This window comes from Nymphalis io, chromosome 28, assembly GCF_905147045.1.
Source record: "Nymphalis io chromosome 28, ilAglIoxx1.1, whole genome shotgun sequence".
Lineage (NCBI taxonomy): Eukaryota > Metazoa > Arthropoda > Insecta > Lepidoptera > Nymphalidae > Nymphalis > Nymphalis io.
The window spans coordinates 2899187-2923559 of record NC_065915.1 but is presented as its reverse complement, the minus strand read 5'-3'; the positions used below and the strand labels follow the sequence as shown (position 1 = coordinate 2923559).

At 32.0% G+C, this 24373-nt stretch overlaps 1 protein-coding gene across 4 annotated transcripts in view; it reads left to right on the top strand.

Annotated features, from left to right (window-relative positions):
• LOC126779075 (PTB domain-containing adapter protein ced-6) overlaps nucleotides 1-24373 on the top strand; it is a 72056-nt gene that overhangs the window by 24735 nt on the left and 22948 nt on the right. The window contains exon 1 of one of the 4 annotated variants that reach the window (XM_050502898.1): nucleotides 18537-18814. The exons of the other annotated variants lie outside the window; for them this stretch is intronic. Within the exon in view, the coding sequence (XP_050358855.1) occupies nucleotides 18777-18814 (38 nt within the window). The 5' untranslated portion in view covers nucleotides 18537-18776. Of the gene's footprint in view, nucleotides 1-18536; nucleotides 18815-24373 lie in introns of those variants that run through there. 4 annotated transcript variants of the gene reach the window in all.

The window sequence follows — 24373 nt, the reverse complement described above, 5'->3', positions numbered from 1 at the left end:
TAACGGGATTTGCGATTCAACAGAGTAATATTGTTAGCATTTACTGCTTTCTATTTTACGCAGTCGTGATTCGTGAAGTAGTTATATCTGTAATATTTTATATTATATGACATATACATATTGGTAGGCAAACGGAAAGAAATATTGACCTCACATCGCGAATGCGCCACCAACTTTGGGAACTAAGATGTCTCTTGTGCCTATAACACTAGCTAACTAACCCTTTCAACCGAACACAACATTGCTAAGTATTTTTTGGCGGTAGAATATATGATGAATGTTTGGTACCTACCCAGACGGTGGTGGTTTTACTGATGGTAGGGCTTTGTGGAAGCTCATTTTGATACCAGTGGTGCATTGGCGATGTAGGCGATGGTTAACATTTCTTACAATGGCAATGTTTATGGGCGTTGGTGACCACTTCGCGTTGGTGGCTTGCACAAAGCCCAAGCATATGAATATATTTACTCGTCATTGTTAATAATCCTCATGTATATAATATATGTGTAATACATACAAGTTACACATGTGTTTGAAGACAGGTTTCGTTGTTTTTAGTATTATTATATTCCAGCCAACCTTGGAGATACACAAGAAAGGCGTATATTATACAAGGATACATTATAATAGAAACGAAACGGTTTCATAATACGAATCAAATTAATTCAAAAACTAAAATTTAAAATATTCATTTTTTAATATGGCAATATGGCAGTAATTATCCGCCATACCAATCACTTTAACTGAACTATCATCTTATTATTGTAAAAAAGCTTTAAATGTAATTATACATATATGTGAAAAAAAATTAATGTATTCAGTTTTCTGACGGCTTTTCTCGGTTGAATCTATCTACATCAACAAGTTAGGAAGCTTTACGTTTGAATAATACTCGTTAAAGTAATTAAAACCAATTTGAATAAAATATATTTCGATTTAATAATTGAACGGATGGTTGGATGAAATAAATAATAATAAATGTAAGGTTAATACATTATTCCCCTTCTTTCCGCCATAGATAGGCAAAAAGTGAAAGAAATCTCTAGTTTTCAACTGATCCACTTAGACGCCCTTACTAGAAAGTAGGTCTAGAATTTCTAGTTGATATCTTTTGATTGGTGCCGGACTATGTACAATACTACTCATGAAAATCTTTACTTTTTATAACATAAAAACCTCCTTGGTTAATATCGATATCATAAATTTAATTTTCGAACTCTTTTTATTTTTAATAGGCAAGGGTGTGATTGTTGTTATTTGTTTTTAATTTATAACAACTGTTATATTTGAATTTATTTGTTTAAAAATATAATTTTATTCAGATTTCTGTCCTTATTTGAGGGTCATAATTAACGAACTCGACACAACATTTATAAGTTATAAAATAAGTATTTAATCTGTCACGTGATCAAAGATTGTTGAGAGAGAAACGATAGAAATCGCTTCGACTTAAATCGAGTGATATTTGCCTAAGGCAGCTAGATACGACTTGTTCATAACGCCGCTGTTATTCCTTAGATCTTGCGGATTGTAGGATACCTAACTGTAATAATTTATTCTGATACCAAATGCATTAGGGCTATTCTGTAACAAATTCGAAACTCACCGCAGTAAACGGTCGTGAAGTGTCAGATAGTGATATGCGACATTGACCATTATAATCATAACATTATAAGAATACACGCATCAAAATAGTATATCATCATAAGTCGGTTGTCAATATTTCACAAGCGAGTAATGAAGTAAATTATTAAAGTAGCACGGTAGTTGTGATAACTAAATCTGATTTTCCTTAAGTTCATTTAACGGTAACCTCGACTGATATTTTTTCTAAACATAATGTTGCCATACGAAAAATTAATTGCTTATTGTAATTGAATACCAGAAAAATCTCAATCATAATTTACATTTTGTGTTCTTCGTAAACAATTCTCTGAATTAAATTGATGCTATTTAACGTGGACGCTTTAGTTAATTTTCATTTGCCAAACGGAAATACCTATGACGTTGTATATTTCCATAAATAGTAATACACTCTTAATTATTGTACGAGAAAAACGTTTATTTTTCTACCAACGGTAATGAGTTATCATTAAAATTAATATGAGGTTTGCTCTTTGAAGGACAGTTTTTTCTTACTTATTACAAAAAACACAAGTTTCTTTAATCTTTTATATTTTTGGACGTAGTAAAAAAGATAGATAATTAATAATCTGTGGACGCTTTATTGAAATATCTCTAAAATCGTTATAAACCATATATTATTGTCTTAAATCTTATATTTACAAATATGATACAATAGTTTACAATTATGTAGGGCTTATATCATATGCGAATATATTTTAAATAAAATATTATTTTAGATAGAATTCATATTTATGAAAAAAAAAATTATCATCTTAAAAACTGTTTATAAATTAGCAACATTCGGCCTTCTTTAATCAAAATATAAATCTTACACTTGCACGTTAATTGTTGCAAAAATCTATTTATATATTCTTAATTGCACTCCAATAACTAAAATTAAAATAATGACAGAAATAAATTAAAGAAAAATACAAAATAAAGGTGCATAGACGGCATTAGCATCACCGCTCGTAGTTATACAGTCTCAATTTAAAACTCGACTAAAATAGCTAAAAACTATATAAGATGTCGGTAGGTATATAAACGATGCGTTTATATTACTGGCATCAAACTATGTCTAGGCCATATATTCGCTAACGCGACAAAACAATGCTAACTATAAAAATAAACATCAATTTCATAATTATACATTACAATAACGTCACATGTGTAAATAATGTTACGCGAAAATCGACCGTTTTGTCAAGGTAGTAAGATATGTATTTGTAATACATAATCAATAATTTGTTATGTCATAAGGTGACACTGAAAAAATGTTTTACGAATCAATAACCTTTTTATTATAGTTAGTAACCTAAGGCTTTATTGTAAAACATTAAAATTACACCGTGATTTAAAAAATGCAACTGTTTTGTAAATAATACGTAATTATCATAAAAACATCTTGGTAACAATTCTTTTCTTGCAAGGATGTTTTTGATTATCTTGTGGAGGGTAAATAAGGGCTATCTGTATGAAAAATGTATAATATTTTTGAACAAACAATGTTTAATTTTATTCAAAACAAGAAAATCGCTCAAACACTGATTAGCATCTATAATGACCATATTTTATATTACTCAAGTTTTATTTATGATAGCATTTCGAAATACAGATAAATAAAATATTTTTTCTATCACGAACTATAACAAGAAAAAAAAAATCAAAATTGAATAAATTCTATTTTCAAATCTATTTTAATAACTCAGACACGATACTGACGATGCTATCAGATTGTGTTCACGATTCTGACATATCGTCAGTGTTGCCTGCAACAACCTTCAGGATATCCTATTAATTCCCCTCTTACTCTGAAGGTTGGCATTGTTTAAACTTTTACTTCATAAAACAATGTTTCAATTTTTAATATTCATTTTAAATATTTAACTTGTATCTTTACTCATGCTAAATTTTTCCTCAATAATTAAATATTTTTAATACAGCCCGTCATTATTCACTTAATGATTAATTGCTGCGTTGATGTCAGCTATAGATGTGTTAATTTGCAAAATGGACACTTATAATTATATATTTGCACTCATACAACGTACATACATACGAATTAAAAATAATATAAATGTTTATATAACAAATAAACACTTTTTGTGTTTATTTACTGAGAATAATACAAACAATATACTTATTATACTCTTTGTTAACATTAAAAAGAAGTAATATAATATATTTGACTATAAGTAATTATTTAAACGATTTTTTTCTAGCAATACCGTCTAGAAACGTCTAGAACGTCTTAATTTTTATCACTAACAGCAGGCCGTTTACCTCGAGTTTAAGTACACGACAGTTCCCATTGTAATAACAATGGAAGGCGTGATTTCTTTCACTTTTAACCTCAAACGGTTCGCTATTTTCGCGCCAACCGCCATCTTGTTGCAATTGACCTTTAACAGATTAGAAATGACAATTAAATTGCAGATTAAAATTTTCTATTAATTATACAAATAATGCTGCCAAGCTCATCGCCTAATATAATAAAAAAAAAAACTTTCTAAGTGAATTTGTGTGGCAATTTAGTGCTGTTCCCAGACAATTTTATCGCCATGTTATATAATATATAAAAACCTAAAAGACGACAGCAAACAAGTTCATTAGTTGCATGGAAATCCGAGCATTGCTGTATGATATAAACGGCTGGTATAAGAAAACATTATATATCTATATACTAATATTATAAATGTGAAAGTCTGTGTGTTAAGCTTTCACGTGCACACCGCTTAAACGATTTTGATGAAATTTGGTATGAAGCAAACTTGAACGCCGAGGGTGGACACAGACTATACCTAACATCTGCCCCCCTCGCTAAAACGCGATAACTAGTACAGTAACAGTAACAGTAACAGCCTGTTAATGTGTGGGACATTAATTTAATGCTTGGCTAAGGCCTCCTCTCCCTTTTGAGGAGAAGCTTTGGAGCTTATTCCACCACGCTGCTCCAATGCGGATTGGTAGAATACACATGTGGTACGACTTCAATGAAATTAGACACATGCAGGTTTCCTCACGATGTTTTCCTTCACCGTCGAGCACGAGATGAATTATAAACACAAAATAAGCACATGAAAATTCAGTGGTGCTTGCTCGGGTTTGAACCCACGATCATCGGTTAAGATTCACACGTTCGAACCACTGGGCCATCTCGGCTTTTACTACTACTACTAGTAATATATAGACATTTAACTAAGTTTTACTTCAGCTAGTTTTATTATAATATTCATTTACGTTTTGGACGACGAAGATTCTTCACATGACATGGACTTAATAGTAATTATAAATAAAAAATATATTTAAAAAACGGAATTATCCATGTTGAAAATTAGTTTTTTTTTTTTTTATAGAATAGGAAGGCGGACGAGCATATGGGCCACCTGATGGTAAGTGGTCACCAACGCTCTTAGACATTGGCATTGTAAGAAATGTCAACCATCGCTTACATATCCAATGCGCCACCAACCTTGGGAACTAAGATTTTATGTCCCTTGTGCCTGTAATTACACTGGCTCACTCACCCTTCAAACCGGAACACAACAATATCAAGTATTGCTGTTTTGCGGTAGAATATCTGATGAGTGGGTGGTACCTACCCAGACGAGCTTGCACAAAGCCCTACCACCAGTAAAGTACAATTAATTGTTAGTTACATCCGAAGCAAAACGTCGTATCTTCATATTGCTATTTATATTAGGCATTTAAAAAGTATTTCTTTAAGCCTTCAATTATAATTAAAGTTATAATAATCTTGATATAACTTAATTAGTACATTTAACCTCGACATTAATTCAGTTTTGAAACAAACAGAAATGCTTAAAATATTTCTTCTCCACTTTTATAATTACAGAATTATTTGTAATTATATTTAAGTGCTTTTAATAAAGAATATTCATTTAACTATTGTAGTCAGAGTTTATGCAACCAAGGAGGATGCATCTAAATGTTACAAATAAATATTAAAAATAGTATTACTCAAATGAAATCTTATATTCGTAAATTACGTGAATATTTTTAAGTAAAGCTTCTGTTAAACTTAAATTTGAGTACAACGTTTCTATATGTTACGTGTGGGAGAATAGTTTCTGATGTAGGTTTTCTATCCCAAAATTTTGTTGAATGACTTATAAATCTTACCAATAATAAATAATATCCTCCAGACCGATTTCGGCCACGGCGGCCAATCTCAAGAGAGTTTAGCCAACTGCGCAGGAGATATTATAGTGCACAAGTGTATGCGCAAACACAGGTGCATCTATTCCCTAACTCTCATAATCCGATGGGACGGCAATCCGACACGACCAGAAAGAGTTTAGGTGCAGGACCAACGGCTTTATGTGCTTTCCGAGGGTCGGGAGTGTACACACTTCCAACTTCCAGACTCCGGGCTGTTATTGAGAATTTTCTGACAGATAAACCCAATAACATTTAATTGGCCCGACTTGGGAATTGAACCCAGGCCTCCGGGTCTGGGGCCATTGATCTAGTGGCTTGATGTAAGGACATCAAGCCACTAGACCAACGAGGCAGTCAATCTTACTATATATGTTATTTATTTATATAGTGAAGTACGATAAAATTAATTTTAAGTAAATATTAAATCATGTTGGTTAAAGTTTACTTTCAAGTATGTCATTGTACCGTGTGACGTCACTTGAAAATTTTCATATTTATTCTTATTTAATTTGACATCTCCAATCGTCGTTCAATCTTTTGAAACCCGCACATATGTGTTTATATATTATACAAAGGCGGACGCGTAATTTAACCACTCTGTGGTAAGTGGTCACCACAGACCATAGTTGTTGGCGCTGTCAGAAATATTAACCATTCCTTACACTTGTGCCTGTAGTTACACTGTTTCACTCACCATTCAAACCCGAGTACAAAAATACTAAGTATTGCTGTTTGGCGGTAGAATATGAGATGATACTCACCACATATCCTACCACCAAACAGCTAATCTGCACTCAATAATTATAAAAACAAAAATAAGTAAAAATAATAAAAATAATTTTATTCGCGATGTTTGTAATATAACTGGATATTAAATAATAAAAAATATTATTAAATAAATATAAAAGAACCCATAATGATAACGCTGTAACATCAATATTAGCAAACGCAAACAAGATCCGTTTCATAGATAAAAAATAAGCGTTATGTGAATATGACGCCATTGTGTGCGCTGATAAATTAAATACGTGAGAAAATATTTGCATTTCATTTTAATCACAATGCCACAGATAAATATTTTCATAAATAAAATAATAAAATATTTTTTAATATATAATTTAAAACTCTGTGATAATGGCATATTAAAATTGTTCTTCAGCCTTGTCGGATTTAATAAAAAAAAAGAAACAAATACTAGGATTATATTGTCATTGGTTCCCAATACGTAGCAACTATCTCATTCATGCAGTGCGTGAAAATTAAAATGCAAGAATCCATTTCCATCATTAGACCATGTATCTACATTTCAAGTTAATTAAAGCGTATTAAACTATTAAATGCTTATAATTACGTATTAGCCCTACTGGCCTTGGCAGCATTACCGGTGCTAGAAACATACAAAACTGTTTACATTTACAAGTTCACGGTACAATATTAAACACATTATGTAAGACAGAAAATAATCTTTATTTAAGTAGGCTGTTACAACAAAAATATATTGTACTCAACAAACCTATTACAGTAGCACCTCGATAAGTCGAAAACCTCTCAAACTCGAAATAATGTTGTGTTTCCTTTCCTTCAAGCCCCAAAACCTCCGTTGCTCGAAATCTGACCCCTCTATGAGTCGAAATAATTAGTGATTCCCTACAAGTACATTTAGTACATATTTTCCCTCTAAAACTCGAAAAAATAAATTTGTGTGCAATTAACCCATTCTATGAAATGATAACTCAAAATTAGTTGGAGTAAAACTTAACCTCTAAAAGTCGAACATATCCTGACAAAATGCGCTTAAGTCGAAGTCCTCTATAAGTCGAAAAATCTGTAACTCGAATTTCTTGGTGTCTCCGTTCAAGTTCGACTTACAGAAACTCTACTGTATTAAAGAACGAACTCAGAACTCACCGGTCGATACTCAAATGTCACTGATATGCGACATTGATCATAATAATTGTAGCATTTAAAGGAAACACGCATCAAAATAGCGCATCACCGTAAGTCGACTTACGACATTTTACAAGTAAGATAGGAAAAAAGTTACAAACGCTGAAAATTTTCTGAACATAAATATTTACATCGATTTGAACGATTTGTGTAACCATTCAAATCTTAAGAAATCAAAAAGTACTACGTAATATCATTGAGGTTTGTGATTATCGTGATTCAACCACAACCCCAAGTTAACTATATAAAACTGCTGTTCCAAATCTTACGTTTCTTGATATATTCTATGGATGCAGTGTTACCATATTACAAATATTTTTATTTATAATATTTCTTAAACATTAAAATTATAATGCTAATATTTAATTTAGTGGACTGGTATAAATCAAGTCAAGTCTGATTACATTTTTCGAGATGTAATAAATAATATTAACCAACTTACCCAGTGTTTGTTAAAAATAAAAAATAAATTCAATCAAATATTATACTGTAAAATAACCAAACCTAGATAGAACATTTAGGATTTCATATCATATACATAATATATACAGATTAAAGTAAAAATAAGTTATGTATAAACAATATTATAATCCTCTAGATTCATTTCGACCGGACAGCCATTTTGTAACTGATTTGTAACGCACATAAGTGTGTTCGCAAACACAAGTGCACTCTAATCTCGCACACATAATCCGACGGGATGGCAATCTGGACTGAGAAAGTTTAGCCGGAGGATCAATACAAGCCAAACAAACACAAGATGCTACGGAAAATTACTTCACAGCAAAGCCCAATATCTTTATATCATGTTCTTAACATCTCCGTAACCGTACCGTAACAGCCCGTGAATGTCCCACTGCTGGGCTAAAGGCCTCCGCACCTCTTTTTGAGGAGAAGGTTTGGAGCTTATTCCACCACGCTGCTCAAATGCGGGTTGGTGGAATACACATGTGGCAGAATTTCAGTGAAATTAGACACATGCAGGTTTCCTCACGATGTTTTCCTTCACCGTCAAGCACGAGATGAATTATAATCACAAATTAAGCACATGAAAATTCAGTGGTACTTGCCCGGGTTTGAACCCACGATCAATCAATCAATCAACAGCCAATCGTTGTCCACTGCTGAACATAGGCCTCTCCCAAGGTGCGCCAAAGCTCCCTGTCCTCCGCCTTCCGCATCCATTTGGTGCCCGCCACCTTCTTAAGGTCGTCGGTCCACCTGGCTGGAGGGCGCCCTACGCTGAACCCACGATCATCGGTTAAGATTCACGCGTTCTTATCACTAGGCCATCTCGGCTTATAGCATAGCATCTCACTATACCTTATTCCAATCGGAGTAGGAGTAAAGGTAAACAAATCGTAAATTTACAAATTGCATGCGATTTGCTGATTGACCTGCTGTATTATGCACTACAAACAGTTCTCGATTAATTAACCTTTATTTATAATACGACACTATTCCACTTAACTTATTATAACCACATTAATTTAACTTTCGAAGTTCCGATTACAATTTCGCGGGCATTGAAAACGCATTTTTTCCCCGAATCCATAGTGAATATCATAGATTATTCTAGATCTCGACCGATGGTATCGATTCAATTCGGAGTCAAAGTTGTTTTATTTGGATTGAGTCCTCTTGTGATTGGAATAGGATATACATTTATGCTGTAAATACTAATAATACTCCGAGAATAAGGGCAAGGTATTAGTAACTATTGTGCCCTGTAAAAGTTAGCTTGATCTTTTTGACAGATGTAAATTTTTTTTGATCGACATTACTTTGCAATGACAAAATGATCATATTATTTTCTTAATTTAATGATTTTAAACATTTGTAAAAATATTAAAAAAAATACATATAACACAAAAGTCCCTAAAGATTCAAGCGTTATCCGAAAATTTTAAGACTTTTTATTGCTTCAAAATAAAATTTAAATAGGAACACTGAAAATAATAGACGCTTGTACAATGTTACATCGGTCGGATGTATGGGACACGAATAACAGGCAGTAACTGTTACAAATATCGCTTACAAAAAATCATTATTAAAGATCATTGTTAAGTTATTGTTACGAACGGGGGGGGGGGGGTCCTTTTGGTTAGGGTCTCTTTAGTTGGTATAACTCTTTTTATAAAAAATATACTCTTTTTAGAAAAATTAGGTAAAAAAAAATTGAATTCTAATTTGAATTACGAAAAGTGACAAAAAAAATCGCCCCCGTTTATTTCGGAAAGTTGTTTACTTTCATGGTCTGAACCACCTATTTAAATTTGCGCGGGAGGTCCAAAAATAACCCTGTAATATTAAATAGGTATTTATTATGAATATTGACCCACCGTCGCTTATCTACCCAATGTTTTATATGTCTAGTGCAATAAAGAATTTCACACATAATAAACCCATCATCTCGTCACAGTTACAAGTATTTTAAAACGTTATTTTTTGGACTACTATTTATGGATATTTTCTGTTTCTCATCACTAGCTCGTCTGTCAAAAAGATCAAGCTAACTTGTACAGGGTATAGTCCGTTACAATTCGGTCCCCACCTATTATCGGTTCGACCTTATTCCCTTCAAACTTGTCTTAGAACCTTTCGAGGACCGTTGACCAACATCCAGATCAATTTAGTCTAATCGAGCTAAATTCGTACCCTGGCACTGGCGGGACGGACGATTATGGGACTGGCTATAAATACACATTTGTAGTGGTCACCATTCATACTGTCATTCATTGTTGATATGTACGATCAAACGCAGAACATTAAATTGTATCTGGAAATGGTATCTGTTATCAGCATATTAGATTAAAAAAAAATTAATGGGATTTGACTAAATACTTTTTTGATATAGATGCTTGGAATTCAGCTCGAGTTCCAGCGCGGAAATGTTAATCGTTAGTACTTATCTTAATGTAAATATGATTTATTTTTTAATAGAAAGATTATGCGGTTTTCTTCATCTTTTTTCTCGCTTGTTTCTTTCGGTGGTAGAGTAAAAGTATTGATCATTCAAAAACGCTTTATTTTTAAGTTTTCTAGAATAAAATACATTTGATTTCATTTAATTTTAATGTCAAAAAAGGAATACTGACTTTTTAAAGGAGGACAAAGGATTGTTTTTTTTTCCCTCGTGGCTTTTGAGTTGGTACTGCGGTTTAAAGCCACAATCATTCCGTCAACTAGCGAAATAACTACAGATAAAGTCCGATGGAATAAAAAACACTGGTGACCATAAATAATACCATTATGGATGAGAAAAATTAGGATGATGATACTTAAAATGTTTATTTTTTATTTTTCTGTTATTTTTTTAAATAGTTTTATTTATTTGAATTGATTTTTGTTCAACTAAAGTATATCTCTTTTATATTTTAAGCGTTGTCATTCCATAATCTTTTTTATTCTGTGGTAATGACAATTCAGGTAAAAACTATTTGAAAAAGATTTGTACCTTTACTAGACGTAATTTAAAAAAAAAACGTCAATGTCACCTCACATTTCGTGATACCTACAGTAATTTGTGAGGTAATAAAATATATAGCAAACGATTTTAACGCATAATGACTCTTTTTATGTAACAATACATACGTTATATCTAAAAGATCCCTGAGACGATAATTTGTGGTAATTTGCAATTGTCAATGTTTACGTGTTTGTACTAAATAAGATACCGCCATTGTACTAGTTCAAATTTATTTATTCGTTGCTTTTTGGAGAAAGCAAAAGTATTGCACCGTGCAGCCTTGTGTTACAATATTTTTTTTATATATGCATATCGTTTTATCTCTTATCTTCGTAAAAATATTTTTTATAACAGTATTTCCATATAATGTTATTTCATTTTCAAAGAAGTATTTATACAATGAAACCATAGCGAACAGGATTTCTAAAATTCAAAATACAATTGTACAAATAACGGGTAACCATCGTATACGGTTGCTATTGCGTAAATTAAATTTAGTAAATGGACTTTAACGCCGAAATCATAAGGTTCAATATCGCTTTCAATTTAACAACGTAAAATATACAATGGCCTGTTTCGCAGCTTTTGAATGTAACAATCGGAGATATAATTTTAAGGTCAGAAACGTAACAGAAAACTAAACTCGCTTTACGTGTTGAGCGTTAAATTACTGGACTGTTATGGAAAATTATGGGCGTATTGTACTATGGACATAATGGGGCACCGAGAGCATGCTCTTCGCCGACGACATAGTTCCCATCGGGAAATACGTGCTGGAGGTTCGGGGCAAATTTGGCTTGCAACAAACACTAGAAAATGTTCGATTAAAAACCAGTAACGCCATAAACTTAGGTGACTTTTATTTTATTATCAGCAATTCTTCTGACAGTGTTTTGTATCTGTCCACTCCATTTGTTTGTGGTTACCACGTATAAAGAACGATGGTGAATTACCTTACATACACGACCGTGTATTATTAAGACAGTAATTTAATAGCTTATATAAATTTATCTGTGTTATATAAATAGAACTAGAAATTCGTTAATTCTAATGTTAGAAACATGAAAATTGGTATAAAGGCATTGGTTAAAGACAGAATTATAAATAGAATAATCGAAATTAGAATAATAAATATGATTAAATAGAATTAAAGACGGTTAGTTGTTGAAGTATATTCTTTGAATTCATCACCAAAGAGGGTGTAATTGGGGATGAAAGTTTGTAAAGAAGTTTGCAATTAATTGTCAATGTTTAAAATGCGGTGCTCAGACTTTAAATATCCCATCGAGCACACGGCTAATATTTAATAAAATATAAGTTGAAACCAAAAAGGCACGAACTCAAATATCTATAGAGAACTTTCAAAGAAAGAAAAATTCAAGTAATGGCTATAAGGCAACGAAAAAATGATGGTTGGGCTATGTTAGAGATGAGACATAGTATAACAAAAGCAAATGACAATTTTACTTACTCCACTCTGAATTCTTGTTTCCTTAATAATGATTTATCTTACAATATAAAAACTTGTATGACAAGACATGTACAGTAACAGCCTGTTAATGTCCCACAGCTGGGCTAAGGCCTTCTCTCCCTTTTGAGAAGAAGGTTTAGAGCTTATTCCACCAAGCTGCTCCAATGCGAATTGGTAGAATACACATGTGGCATAATTTCAATGAAATTAGACATGCAGGTTTCCTCACGATGTTTTCCTTCACCGTGAAGCACGAGATGAATTATAAACGCAAATTAAGAACATGAAAATTCAGTGATGCTTGCCCGGGTTTGATCCCACGATCATCGTTTAAGATTAACGCGTCCTAACCACTAGGCGATCTCTGCTTCACAATACATGTTTTATTTATCAAGAATAGATCTATATTGCCTATGTGTTATTTAGATTTTTAACAGCTTATAATGTGTAATAAACTTTGAAAGTGAAAGGTATTGTTTAGTCACTAATATGACTCACTTTGACTTGAAACATGAGCAAACGAACTAGAAGTATCATATTTTTTTAAGTTATTTGAATAAAAATTACTTTTGATATCATCCTTGAAATATAATCAATCTACTTATTGTGATATACTATTGTGATTCGTGTATTCTTGTAATGTTATGATTATAATGGTCAATGTCGCATATAACTTTCTGCATTTTACGACCGTTTTCTGCGGTGAGCTTCGAGTTTGTTCTTATAGAATAGCCCTAATACTGTTTATGATATATGTATAAGCTGATACTGTTTATTTGATCACTATAAAAATTGGCACATACACTGTTTTTTTTTTAATTTATAGAATAGGAAGGCGGACGAGCATATGGGCCACCTGATGGTAAGTGTTCACCAACGCCCTTAGACATTGGCATTGTAAGAAATGTCAACCATCGCTTACATAGACAATGCGCCACTGGGAACTAAGATGTTATGTCCCTTGTGCCTGTAATTACACTGGCTCACTCACCCTTCAAACAGGAACACAACAATATCGATGTATTTTTATGGAAATGCTTACACTGGTCACTTTGGTATAATTTAGCGCTAAATGGCGCTGCAACGCTTTAATATCGTTCAATCGATTGCAATGATAATTACCAAGAATATCGTTATGTTCATTCTGAGTTTGAGCGTGGGCGTTTTTAAGGGCGTAACACGAACTCTCGTTTTTAATGTTTTACAGTGACCACAACGATTTGTGAGCTGTTATTCGCTCGTATTGACTGAATAACTTTCGTTTTCTTTTAAGTCTGGCGTATATACAAACGGGATAAAGACAGGCTTTGCTAGTACAATATTTGTAAAATATTAGTTTGACGTACATATTTTTTATCGTGTGCTCGGATTGTAGTGTTCTAATATGTTTTAGGGAGGTAATAACCCTTAACACCAATACTACATATATCTATATCCTTTTGCATCATAGGAATTAAGGTAACGTAACTTAATGATTTCAAGACATAACGATTCAAGAGAGCCCTTAAATAAAGAATAATTTGATTTCATCAAAAAAAAAAGCCGAGATGGCCTAGTGGTTAGAACGCGTGAATCTTAACCGATGATCGTGGGTTCAGCCCGGGCAAGCACCACTGAATTTTCATGTGCTTAATTGGTGTTTATAATTCATCTCGTGCTTGACGGTGAAGGAAAACGTCGTGAGGAAACCTGCATGCGTCAAATTTCATTGAAATTAACCCAGCGGGACATTAACAGGCTGTTACTGTACTGTAAAAGACCTTGGATTTACATATTCCATAGAATTTGCTATTAACTCTACTACTTGCACTAAAAATGATTCGTCCGTAACAGCCTGTGAATGTCCCACTGCTGGGCTAAAGGCCTCCTATCCTCTTTTTGAGGAGAAGGTTTGGAGCTTATTCCACCACGCTGCTCCAATGCGGGTTGGTAGAATTCACATGTGGCAGAATTTCAGTGAAATTAGACACATGCAGGTTTCCTCACGATGTTTTCCTTCACCGTAAAGCACGAGATGAATTATAATCAAAAATTAAGCACATGAAAATTCAGTGGTGCTTGCCCGGGTTTGAACCCACGATCATCGGTTAAGATTCACGCGTTCTTACCACAGGGCCATCTCGGCTTTTTTTTTTCAATGATTCAAAAATGATTCAACATATACAATACACTTCCATACTTAGAAAAACAACTTCGCCGGCAATCAAAACGCCATTTTTGAATACCATAGATTTTTCAAGATATCGACCAATGACATCGCGTAGATTCAAGGTCAGAGTTGTTTGTGTGTGTTCTCCTCCTGTGATTGGAATAGACAATTGTTTATCTAGCCATTTTATATAAAATGGATGAAGTAAAGACAAAGTGACAGCTTATAAACGTTAAATAAAAAAATACCTATCCTTAAATTGTACCGTAATCGAATAAATTTTCGTTTTTTTTTTTTTTGTTTTTATATATCAAAAATTATTTTTCATCTCCAAGTCTAGCTTATAAATATTTATTGCAAAACGACTCCGTTATTATGATAATTTTGTTAACACATGTTTTATTGAATATTTTGTTGTTGAGTCATCTGTTTAACATTTATATACTAAGTACAAACGAGAGTTCAAAGTTTTTACTGTATATGTTTTCATTATATAAATAGAAAATATACGACGAGCCGGTTGGCGTGGTTGGTAGATACTTGCCTTTCACGCCGAAGGTTCGATTCCCACCCAGGAGAGACATTTGTGTGCAAGAACATGTCTGTTTGTCCTGAGTCTGGGTGCAATTATTTATATAAGTATGTATTTACAGAAGAAAAGTAGTATATGAAGTATATCAGTTGTCTGGTTTCCATAGCACAAGCTCTGCTTAGTTTGGGATCAGATGGCCGTGTGTGAATAATGTCCCAGGATATTATTATTAACATAGTAAAAATATCGACAAAAACCACTTTATGTAATACATTATTCCCTAAATAATACCATTCAGGCATGGGTGCATAGGAAAAATCACATTGGAAATTGCCCTATACGAAATGTCTCTGTGTTTTTTTTTTTTTTCAAATAAAAAACTATTTAATTTTTTTTTTCTGAAATCCATATAGTAAACTCTAAACAGACTTTTTGACTTATAGGTTTGGATGTATCTAGATGTGATTCCAAAACAGTTTGCAAGACAAATAAAATAAATTTGCAAGCTAAAAGTAAAAACTACCAACGCGCCTTATTAAATTTTACTACGCCAGTAGAAAGTCAATTTATAATATTAAGTAAAAGCGCTTAGCCATTGAAGCCGTAGAAGTCTTGAAAATATCGATAAACTTTTTCGTACTAGACATCTAATTTAAACACTTACATAGCAATATGACGTCATCCATCTACCATTCAGAGGTAACATACAAACATACATAGTCAAATATTACTCACCTCAGTTGCATCTATAGTATAAATTTCTGAGATATGAGTACCAAAACGAACATATACATCTATACACTAGCATCGCCTTAAGCTAAATTATACTACCTTAAATTCCACACATACAAAATACAAACGAAATACTGTCTTAACGAAACGGTATAAGGATTATATTCGCTTGTCGTATCAAATATGAGTCATACTAACTTGTACTATTTAAGAGATAAATAGTTCATGACATTTAGCGTCTTATGAAACTTTGAAAGTTCAGTTCGTAGGTTACCTAGAATTTATAGTACCTTAGTAACTTCAATATTTAATACTATATTCTCCTGCGGCTTTGTCCGCGTAAGAGTGGGAGGTTTTTTTTTTTTTTTATAGAATAGGAAGGCGGACGAGCATATGGGCCACCTGATGGTAAGTGGTCACCAACGCTCTTAGACATTGGCATTGTAAGAAATGTCAACCATCGCTTACATATCCAATGCGCCACCAACCTTGGGAACTAAGATTTTATGTCCCTTGTGCCTGTAATTACACTGGCTCACTCACCCTTCAAACCGGAACACAACAATATCAAGTATTGCTGTTTTGCGGTAGAATATCTGATGAGTGGGTGGTACCTACCCGGACGAGCTTGCACAAAGTTTTTCGTTATGTTCTTTTCTGTACTACTTAAAACGTGTGTGCAAATTTTCATGATAATAAGTTGAGTAGTGAACGCGTAACAAACAAACAAACTCATTTTAGCATTTGTTTTCAGATTAATTATTTTGGCTTGTTTTTAGTTTTGCTTAGTCATCTATGATACCTTTTCAATTCTACAAGCTTCAATTAGCCCTTTAATTATAAACTACCGTTCGCCAAGTAATCGACAAACAAAAGAAAACTATCATCATAGCTACCAAACAAAAAAAAAAAAGTACACTTGACTGCAAAATAAAAGCAATTTATTATTTATTGTTTCGTAAAAGTTTAAAAATATCAATAAAAATATTTTACGCTGTAAATATTAAATTATATTTTCTTAATTAATACCTTTATGCTATTTCTATTGAACAAAAAGTAAATTAAATTTTCCTTCCTCCTAATATTAAGAAATTCAGACGTTCAATACACAATACACCTTATGGACGCGTAATTAACAATCATAATTGTTTGTGTTTTGTTCACTAAACTTGATAGTTTCGCTTCTCGGAACACATTTTTTAAATATTTTTTGTAGTGTTCCATTCTATTTTTTTAAATTATTTCCCGCTTATGAATTGTCCTTATAACCACAGATAAATAATAGATATTGTTATTCGATCGTTTTCTTTAGTTCAATTATAAATATATTATAATAATTAATAGATTTTGATACATATTATTGCTATATTAGTATATAAATAGAGTCGAATAACGCAACCTTGTTCTTCTTTTTATATTATTTACGCAGATGAAATAAAAACAAGTTAAAAAAAAACGTGTTGTAAATAAATTGATAAAAAAACATCGATAGGTATATTTATTATATTTAAATTATCATGACGTTTATTGATAAAACGGAAGTCTCTTTAATCGAAATACACAAAGTAATATTCTTGATGAATTGCTAAAACGAAATATATATATACAACACGTCATATAAGTTGACAAGAAACTTATTTTTTACATTAAAATGACGCGGAATCACGGGAATAATTGACAAGTTGTTTAAAAAATATTATCATTATAGTTACATTCATTTACAATTATTATATTCCGTTTAAATGTCCGTATATTATTTCTGTTATAGACTAATAGAATTTTAGCTCTTTTACTCTTAGTATTAAGAACTTTATGTCAGGTCCAATGTGGTGGATTCTGCTTATCACTAGTTTTTCCTGTACAAGTCAAAGGATAGCTCAGTAAACAGTCCGGTCTATATGTGTGTGTGTGTTATTATGAAAGCGACAAACATTTTATCGACTATCGATACTTTTCTCACGACCTTGGCAATTTATACGCCAATTAAACATATGGCTTATAATAACTGGCGTCGATAATAGTTTTAAGCCTTATAGTTATTATATTTTATGGTATTACGAAGCTTTTGATGGTGACGTTTTTATTAATATCCGTTTATAATAGATATATTTTTAATACAGATATTTTTGAAAGAAAATTATCAAAATGTTTATAATTTAATCAATTTATTTCTCGATATGATTACTTAATTCTCTAAGCTACTTCATGTGAGTAACATCAAATTATAAGATATAACATTAACCAAGAATTTACTATCAACATATTGTCAATGAGCAAAAGTCATTTTAGAGTATTTTTTAAAGAAAAAAATAAAACATGAAGTTATATGAACTATTTTTTATTTTTATCGATATAACGTATTAGACATCTCTACCTCGATTCAAGTGTGAATGAACGTATACTTGCATCAGTGTGCCCAGCGCCGCCGTATCAGCCCGTGCTAAGTACGGAACTCAGCGTTTATATTATTTTTAGAACGTCGTAACTCTCGTGTTATTTAAACAAGTTGCAACCATATCATAAGAGTTTTAAATGTCCTTTTTATTTAAAGTTACACTAGGCATTTAATTTGTTTGTAGAACGTCATAAGACGAGCTTTATTTAAACAAATTTAATCCTTATTGCTAAACACGTTAGTGTTGTATTTCTTTGAAGTAAATTATGGAACATGCTTACGGATGAACTGCGTTTGGAATTAGTGCAAAGGTAAGAGCTCTCTTTGGTTATGTAGTCCTGGTACATTCTTGGGATCGTTTGTAACTTGTCTTGACTAATTATGAAAGTAAAATTAGATGCAAAGCTTTTATGGTTTTATAATATACTTTTATAGCAAAAAATGATATATATATATATATATTTTTATTTTACTAGCAAAACCCACGTTATCCTTGTGTTAACAATTGTCAAAGTAAGAATAATAGGTAGGTAACCTTCTACGTACAAGAAAAAATACATGTATTTGCATATTTCTATTTTCCTGGTCAAATGATGTAGAAGTGTATTAATCTCAAATATATATACTAACATTTGATTTGTACATATATATATATATATATAAATACATACATATATATATATAACATTTGATTTGTACATATATATATATATATATATATATATATGTACAAATCAAATGTACAAATATATATTTTTTTTTTTTTTTTTTATAGAATAGGAAGGCGGACGAGCATATGGGCCACCTGATGGTAAGTGGTCACCAACGCTCTTAGACATTAGCATTGTAAGAAATGTCAACCATCGCTTACATATCCAATGCGCCACCAACCTTGGGAACTAAGATTTTATGTCCCTTGTGCCTGTAATTACACTGGCTCACTCACCCTTCAAACCGGAACACAACAATATCAAGTATTGCTGTTTTGCGGTAGAATATCTGATGAGTGGGTGGTACCTACCCAGACGAGCTTGCACAAAGCCCTACCACCAGTAAATACATATACCACCAGTATATATATAAATTATATATATAAATATATTATATATATAAATATATTTATACATATACCACCAGTATATGTATAAATATATTTATATATATAAAAACTTCTTTTGTAGTGCAATAATTCCAGGTGTAAATTTCTGCTGGAACACCTGCGACATTCAGTATTCAATCCAACAATCTGATATCGTGTAGTTAATTCAATTGTTTTACAATTGTGATTGCTATCCAAAGAGCATAGTAGAATTTTTTAATAGTTTAAATTTGAAATATAAGAATGTATTCTTTATATCCGGAATCCCTTTATGGCCTGATACATTGCCCATAGATTGTCTTATTTATCAAATTAATTTCTTATAAAGCTAACCAGTATATATCAAATATTTTAGTAATAGCGTTCAATTTTGTAAATATATTACAATCAATATTCGATTATAATTAAGAGTCGAATATATTACTGGTGGTAGAGCTCTGTGCAAGCTCGTCTGGGTAGGTACCACCCACTCATCAGATATTCTACCGCAAAACAGCAGTAGTTGGTATTGTTGCATTCCGGTTTGAAGGTGAGTGAGCCAGTTTAATTACAGGCACAAGGGACATAATATTTTAATTCCCAAGGTCGATGGCGCATTGGCGATGTGGGTGAGGGTTGACATTTCTTACAATCCCAATCTCTATGGGCGTTGGTGACCACTAACCATCACGTAGGCTATATACTCGTCTGCCTTCCTATACTATAATTTTTTTTAAAAAAAATTGATATTTATCGATATTTATTTAAGAGACAATTGGTCTCTTTGATGGAAGTCTATTTAGATATAAAATACATGCATTACTGCATGTTAATCGCATATTTAACATAGCTCAAATGACGAAGGGCTTAGCCGCCATTAAACAATACGTGGCCGATAATATATTCCATACATAAGCTTCACCGTTACAATCTAAAATTACAATTTAAACCATCGCTTCGTGCCTTGTATGTATCAATGGGGTACTGTTGTTTTCTGAGTTATTATCTCCAAACCAACTTGAAACTCAAAGCAAAATAAAACAGTGAAATGTCAAAAAGTGATGCGACATTGATTATAATATTTAAAAACACACGTTAAAGTAGCGTATCAACAGTATTTCAGGAGTGACATATGAAGTGACTTCCTATTGAATAGCATTCTGGAAATCTGATGGCCCAGTGGTTAGAAGACGAGAATCTTAACCGATGATTCCAGATTCAATCTCGGATAAGTACTACTAAATTTTCTTGTGCTCAATTCCTTTTTATAATACGTATCGTGCTCGGCGGTGAAGAAGAGCAACGCGAGAAAACTTGTATGTACCGGACGAAAATCTGCTACGTGTATCCACCAACCCATCGTGGTGGAGTCATCTGCAAACCTTCTCCTCAAAGAAGGAATTAGGCTTTAGCCCAGTAGTGGGGCGTTTACAGGCTGTTACCTTAAGGCTATTCTTTAAGAACAAATTCGAAACTCATAGCAGAAAACGGTCCTGAATTTCTGCTAGAACACCTGCGAAATTTAGTATTCAATCCAAAAATCTAATATTGTGTGGTTAATTCAATTGTTTTACAATTGTGATTGCGGTCTCAAGAGCATCAGATATGTCAGTCTACACGTCATAAACATAATATTTAAAATGTTTTTTGGGTTGTACGGAACATAATTTTTCGAAACCTTTAGACATCAGCATGCGACACGGTAGCGAATGCAGCGTCAGGATGGTGAATGCATTTCGTACGCTTCCTATTTTTAGTTTAGACGTAATGTTGTAAGAATATAGGAGAATAGACAATTGACATTTTTTTCCTTTCATTAAATAAAAAAAGTCGTAAAGAAAGTGCCATAATTATTCAATATTCGATTTTAGCAAGTAACTTGAGTGAGCCAGTGTAACTGCAGGCACAAGGGAAATATCTTAATTCCCAAGGTTGGTGGCGCATTGCGATGTAAGAAACAGTTAATATTTCTTACAGCATTTATGTCTATGCGGTGGCGACCACTTAGTAGTTTGTCACGATTTATTTATTTAAATATTTTACAAAAAAAAAAACGAATTATATCTTATATCGTTATATTAATCGCTTTTTAATATATCTTTTTATCAACGATCAACATACATGCCTCCGTGTCACGATAAAAAAAAAAACAAAATCGCTTGCTACGTTATTTTTTTAAATTACACGCGTGATCAGCGACTGCGACGCAAAAACTAACATGTTAGAATTATAATATGGTAAAACCCCAACAAAGAATCTTGAATAAAATAAATAATTTACGTCATCATAACTTACCTCAACTATTTCTTATAATTTACTTAGTTTAAATATATTCTTTGAAAATTTAAATGTGTGCGTCTTATCATGTAATGCAGTGTGGAGCAAACATAAGATGTTTGTTCAAGACAGTCAAATAATACGTAATAGTGTGTACGAAGTTACACAGATTAAAAAAAAAACAAATTAAAGTCCGTTTAACTCATTAAATACAATTGACGGAAGTGAAAACTTTTTCTATATAGAAAAGTGACAAATATCTTAAAGCTAATTGTCTTACATCACGCCCTAAGTAAATACAAAAATAGAAAATCTATTTTCCGAAAATATAGGATTTACGTTCATAACATAACAGTTATTCGATTTTCGATGTCGTCATAAAAATAATATTTCCAAATTTTTATCACGACATTAGTATATGCAGAAATAAAAGTTGTATGTACAATTTATTTCCAAATGGTATCTAAATTTAAATTAAAAATTATACATTCTCATACGGAAAAACTTAGTTTATATACAGCTTCTTTTTTAAATAACTTCATTTAAACCCTTCACTAATAGTACCAATGCAATTGAATATCGTTTCTCTCTTTCACTCCTACCAGGAAACCGCTAAAATATAAGTAAATAAAAATGTTTGCAAACATGATAGAGTATAAATAAGACATTGATATTCAAGTGAGTGTCAAGGATGCGACAATGAACTTTTGGAATGAGTTGGCTTAGTCATCTTGAGACATGTTGGCGGGAAAAAAATATTTACATATTTTTACAGATTAAATTTATCAAAAAATATGAGTACCACTTCGTCATAATTTTATTTATTAATTAATTTTACGGAGACAAAGCAAAATGAGTCAGTTACGGTAAGTTTGCACATAAGCATCACAGCACGTAGATACTGGCTTCGTGAGAAAAATTAACCACTTTTCATTAATGTACTCCGGCTCACTCGGCATCTAAACTCGAACACATAAACGACAAAAACTCAGATTGTCTTGTAGAAAGATATTTCTGTATTCGTACGAAAATTATTAAAAATGTCACTATTGATTCAATAAAAAAATATATAGTTTTTTTAATTTTTATTGTCTTGTACTGTCTTTGGCATAATTTATTCATCCCAGCAAATATGAATTACAATGTTAGTCAAATTTTAAGTATTGCGCCTATGCGGATTACGAGAACAAAGAAATGAGAGTGCACTTGTATTTACGCAGTGGACAACCGACCAGGACGTCATCATTGTTATTGAATAAGGACGGAATGCAGGTATAGATAGATACATCAGACAAGGAAGGGTATATTTCAACAGGGTTGTCTCGTGAATTATAATAAAAATGTTGCCAATGAAGATAAACCATTTATAGTATGTTTTAAATATGTAATTTATATTTGTATGTAAATTTGTACGTGTGTGTTGTACATACCTAAGTATATAAATATAATTATTTAGTTTTTATACTAAAGGGCATCTGTCACCGTATTTTAATACTTCAAATAACATCGGTTTCGTTAACATATTTAGCAAACAATCACGCAAAACATGTAGTTATTAATAATGCATTATATATAATAAAAATATAATTGAATAATAAAAAAAAAAATTAAAATCCGTCTCCATTCACCCCGGTTAATTAGTGCTCATTTTTTAAGACAGACATTTTGGCGGGAAACAAAACGTCAAAATATTATTGTAAGCAAGAAATGTCATTTAATAATTACTTGATAAAGTATATAAGTACACATTATATAGCTATATAGTAGTATTGTACACGCTTGGACCTTGGTGCTTCGTGATTAATTTACAGATAATCAACAATTAGTACATAAGTACACAATACTTTGAGTCAGGCGATCACGACTAAATGTAAATAGGATTTTGAACTTTATCTCGAAGTAATATGAGCTTTTTATCAATTGTGACATTTTGATACTGTAAAGTTGACATCGAACCACTATTTTTTTTTTATTATAACTGAGGACAATTTAGTTAAATAGCCTGTGTGCTAATAATAAGTCCACTGGCTTATTCAAACTTTATACAAAAACATTGATATTTCTTCTTTAAATACGCGGACATGCGTTAATCACCTATTATTCCTAATACATAAAAATGTCTGTATGTCCTCTCTGCATTGGTAAACCATTCGTTTCATTGTGTTGAAACTTCAGCGAGTTGTTCTGTGTAAGCCCTTGAAAGTTTCTAGTAAAAAAAAAGATTTTCTTTGTATGTCTGTTAGTACAAACGTTCTATGTAGAAACTTTTAAATACGTGCCGAGACGGGTAGCTGGGTTTTAATGACGTCATTAATACATAATTATAGTTATAACAATCATTTGATAATGGCATATAAGGTAATGTTTTAACGTCATTTGATTTGATACTTATATCTACTCATTTTCCATTTTATGTAATATTTATATTATTTTATAGTGTATATATTGTGTAATTAAACTAATAGAAGAAGGGCGTATGTACTGTACAATTCCATTATTGGATTCCATTACAAAG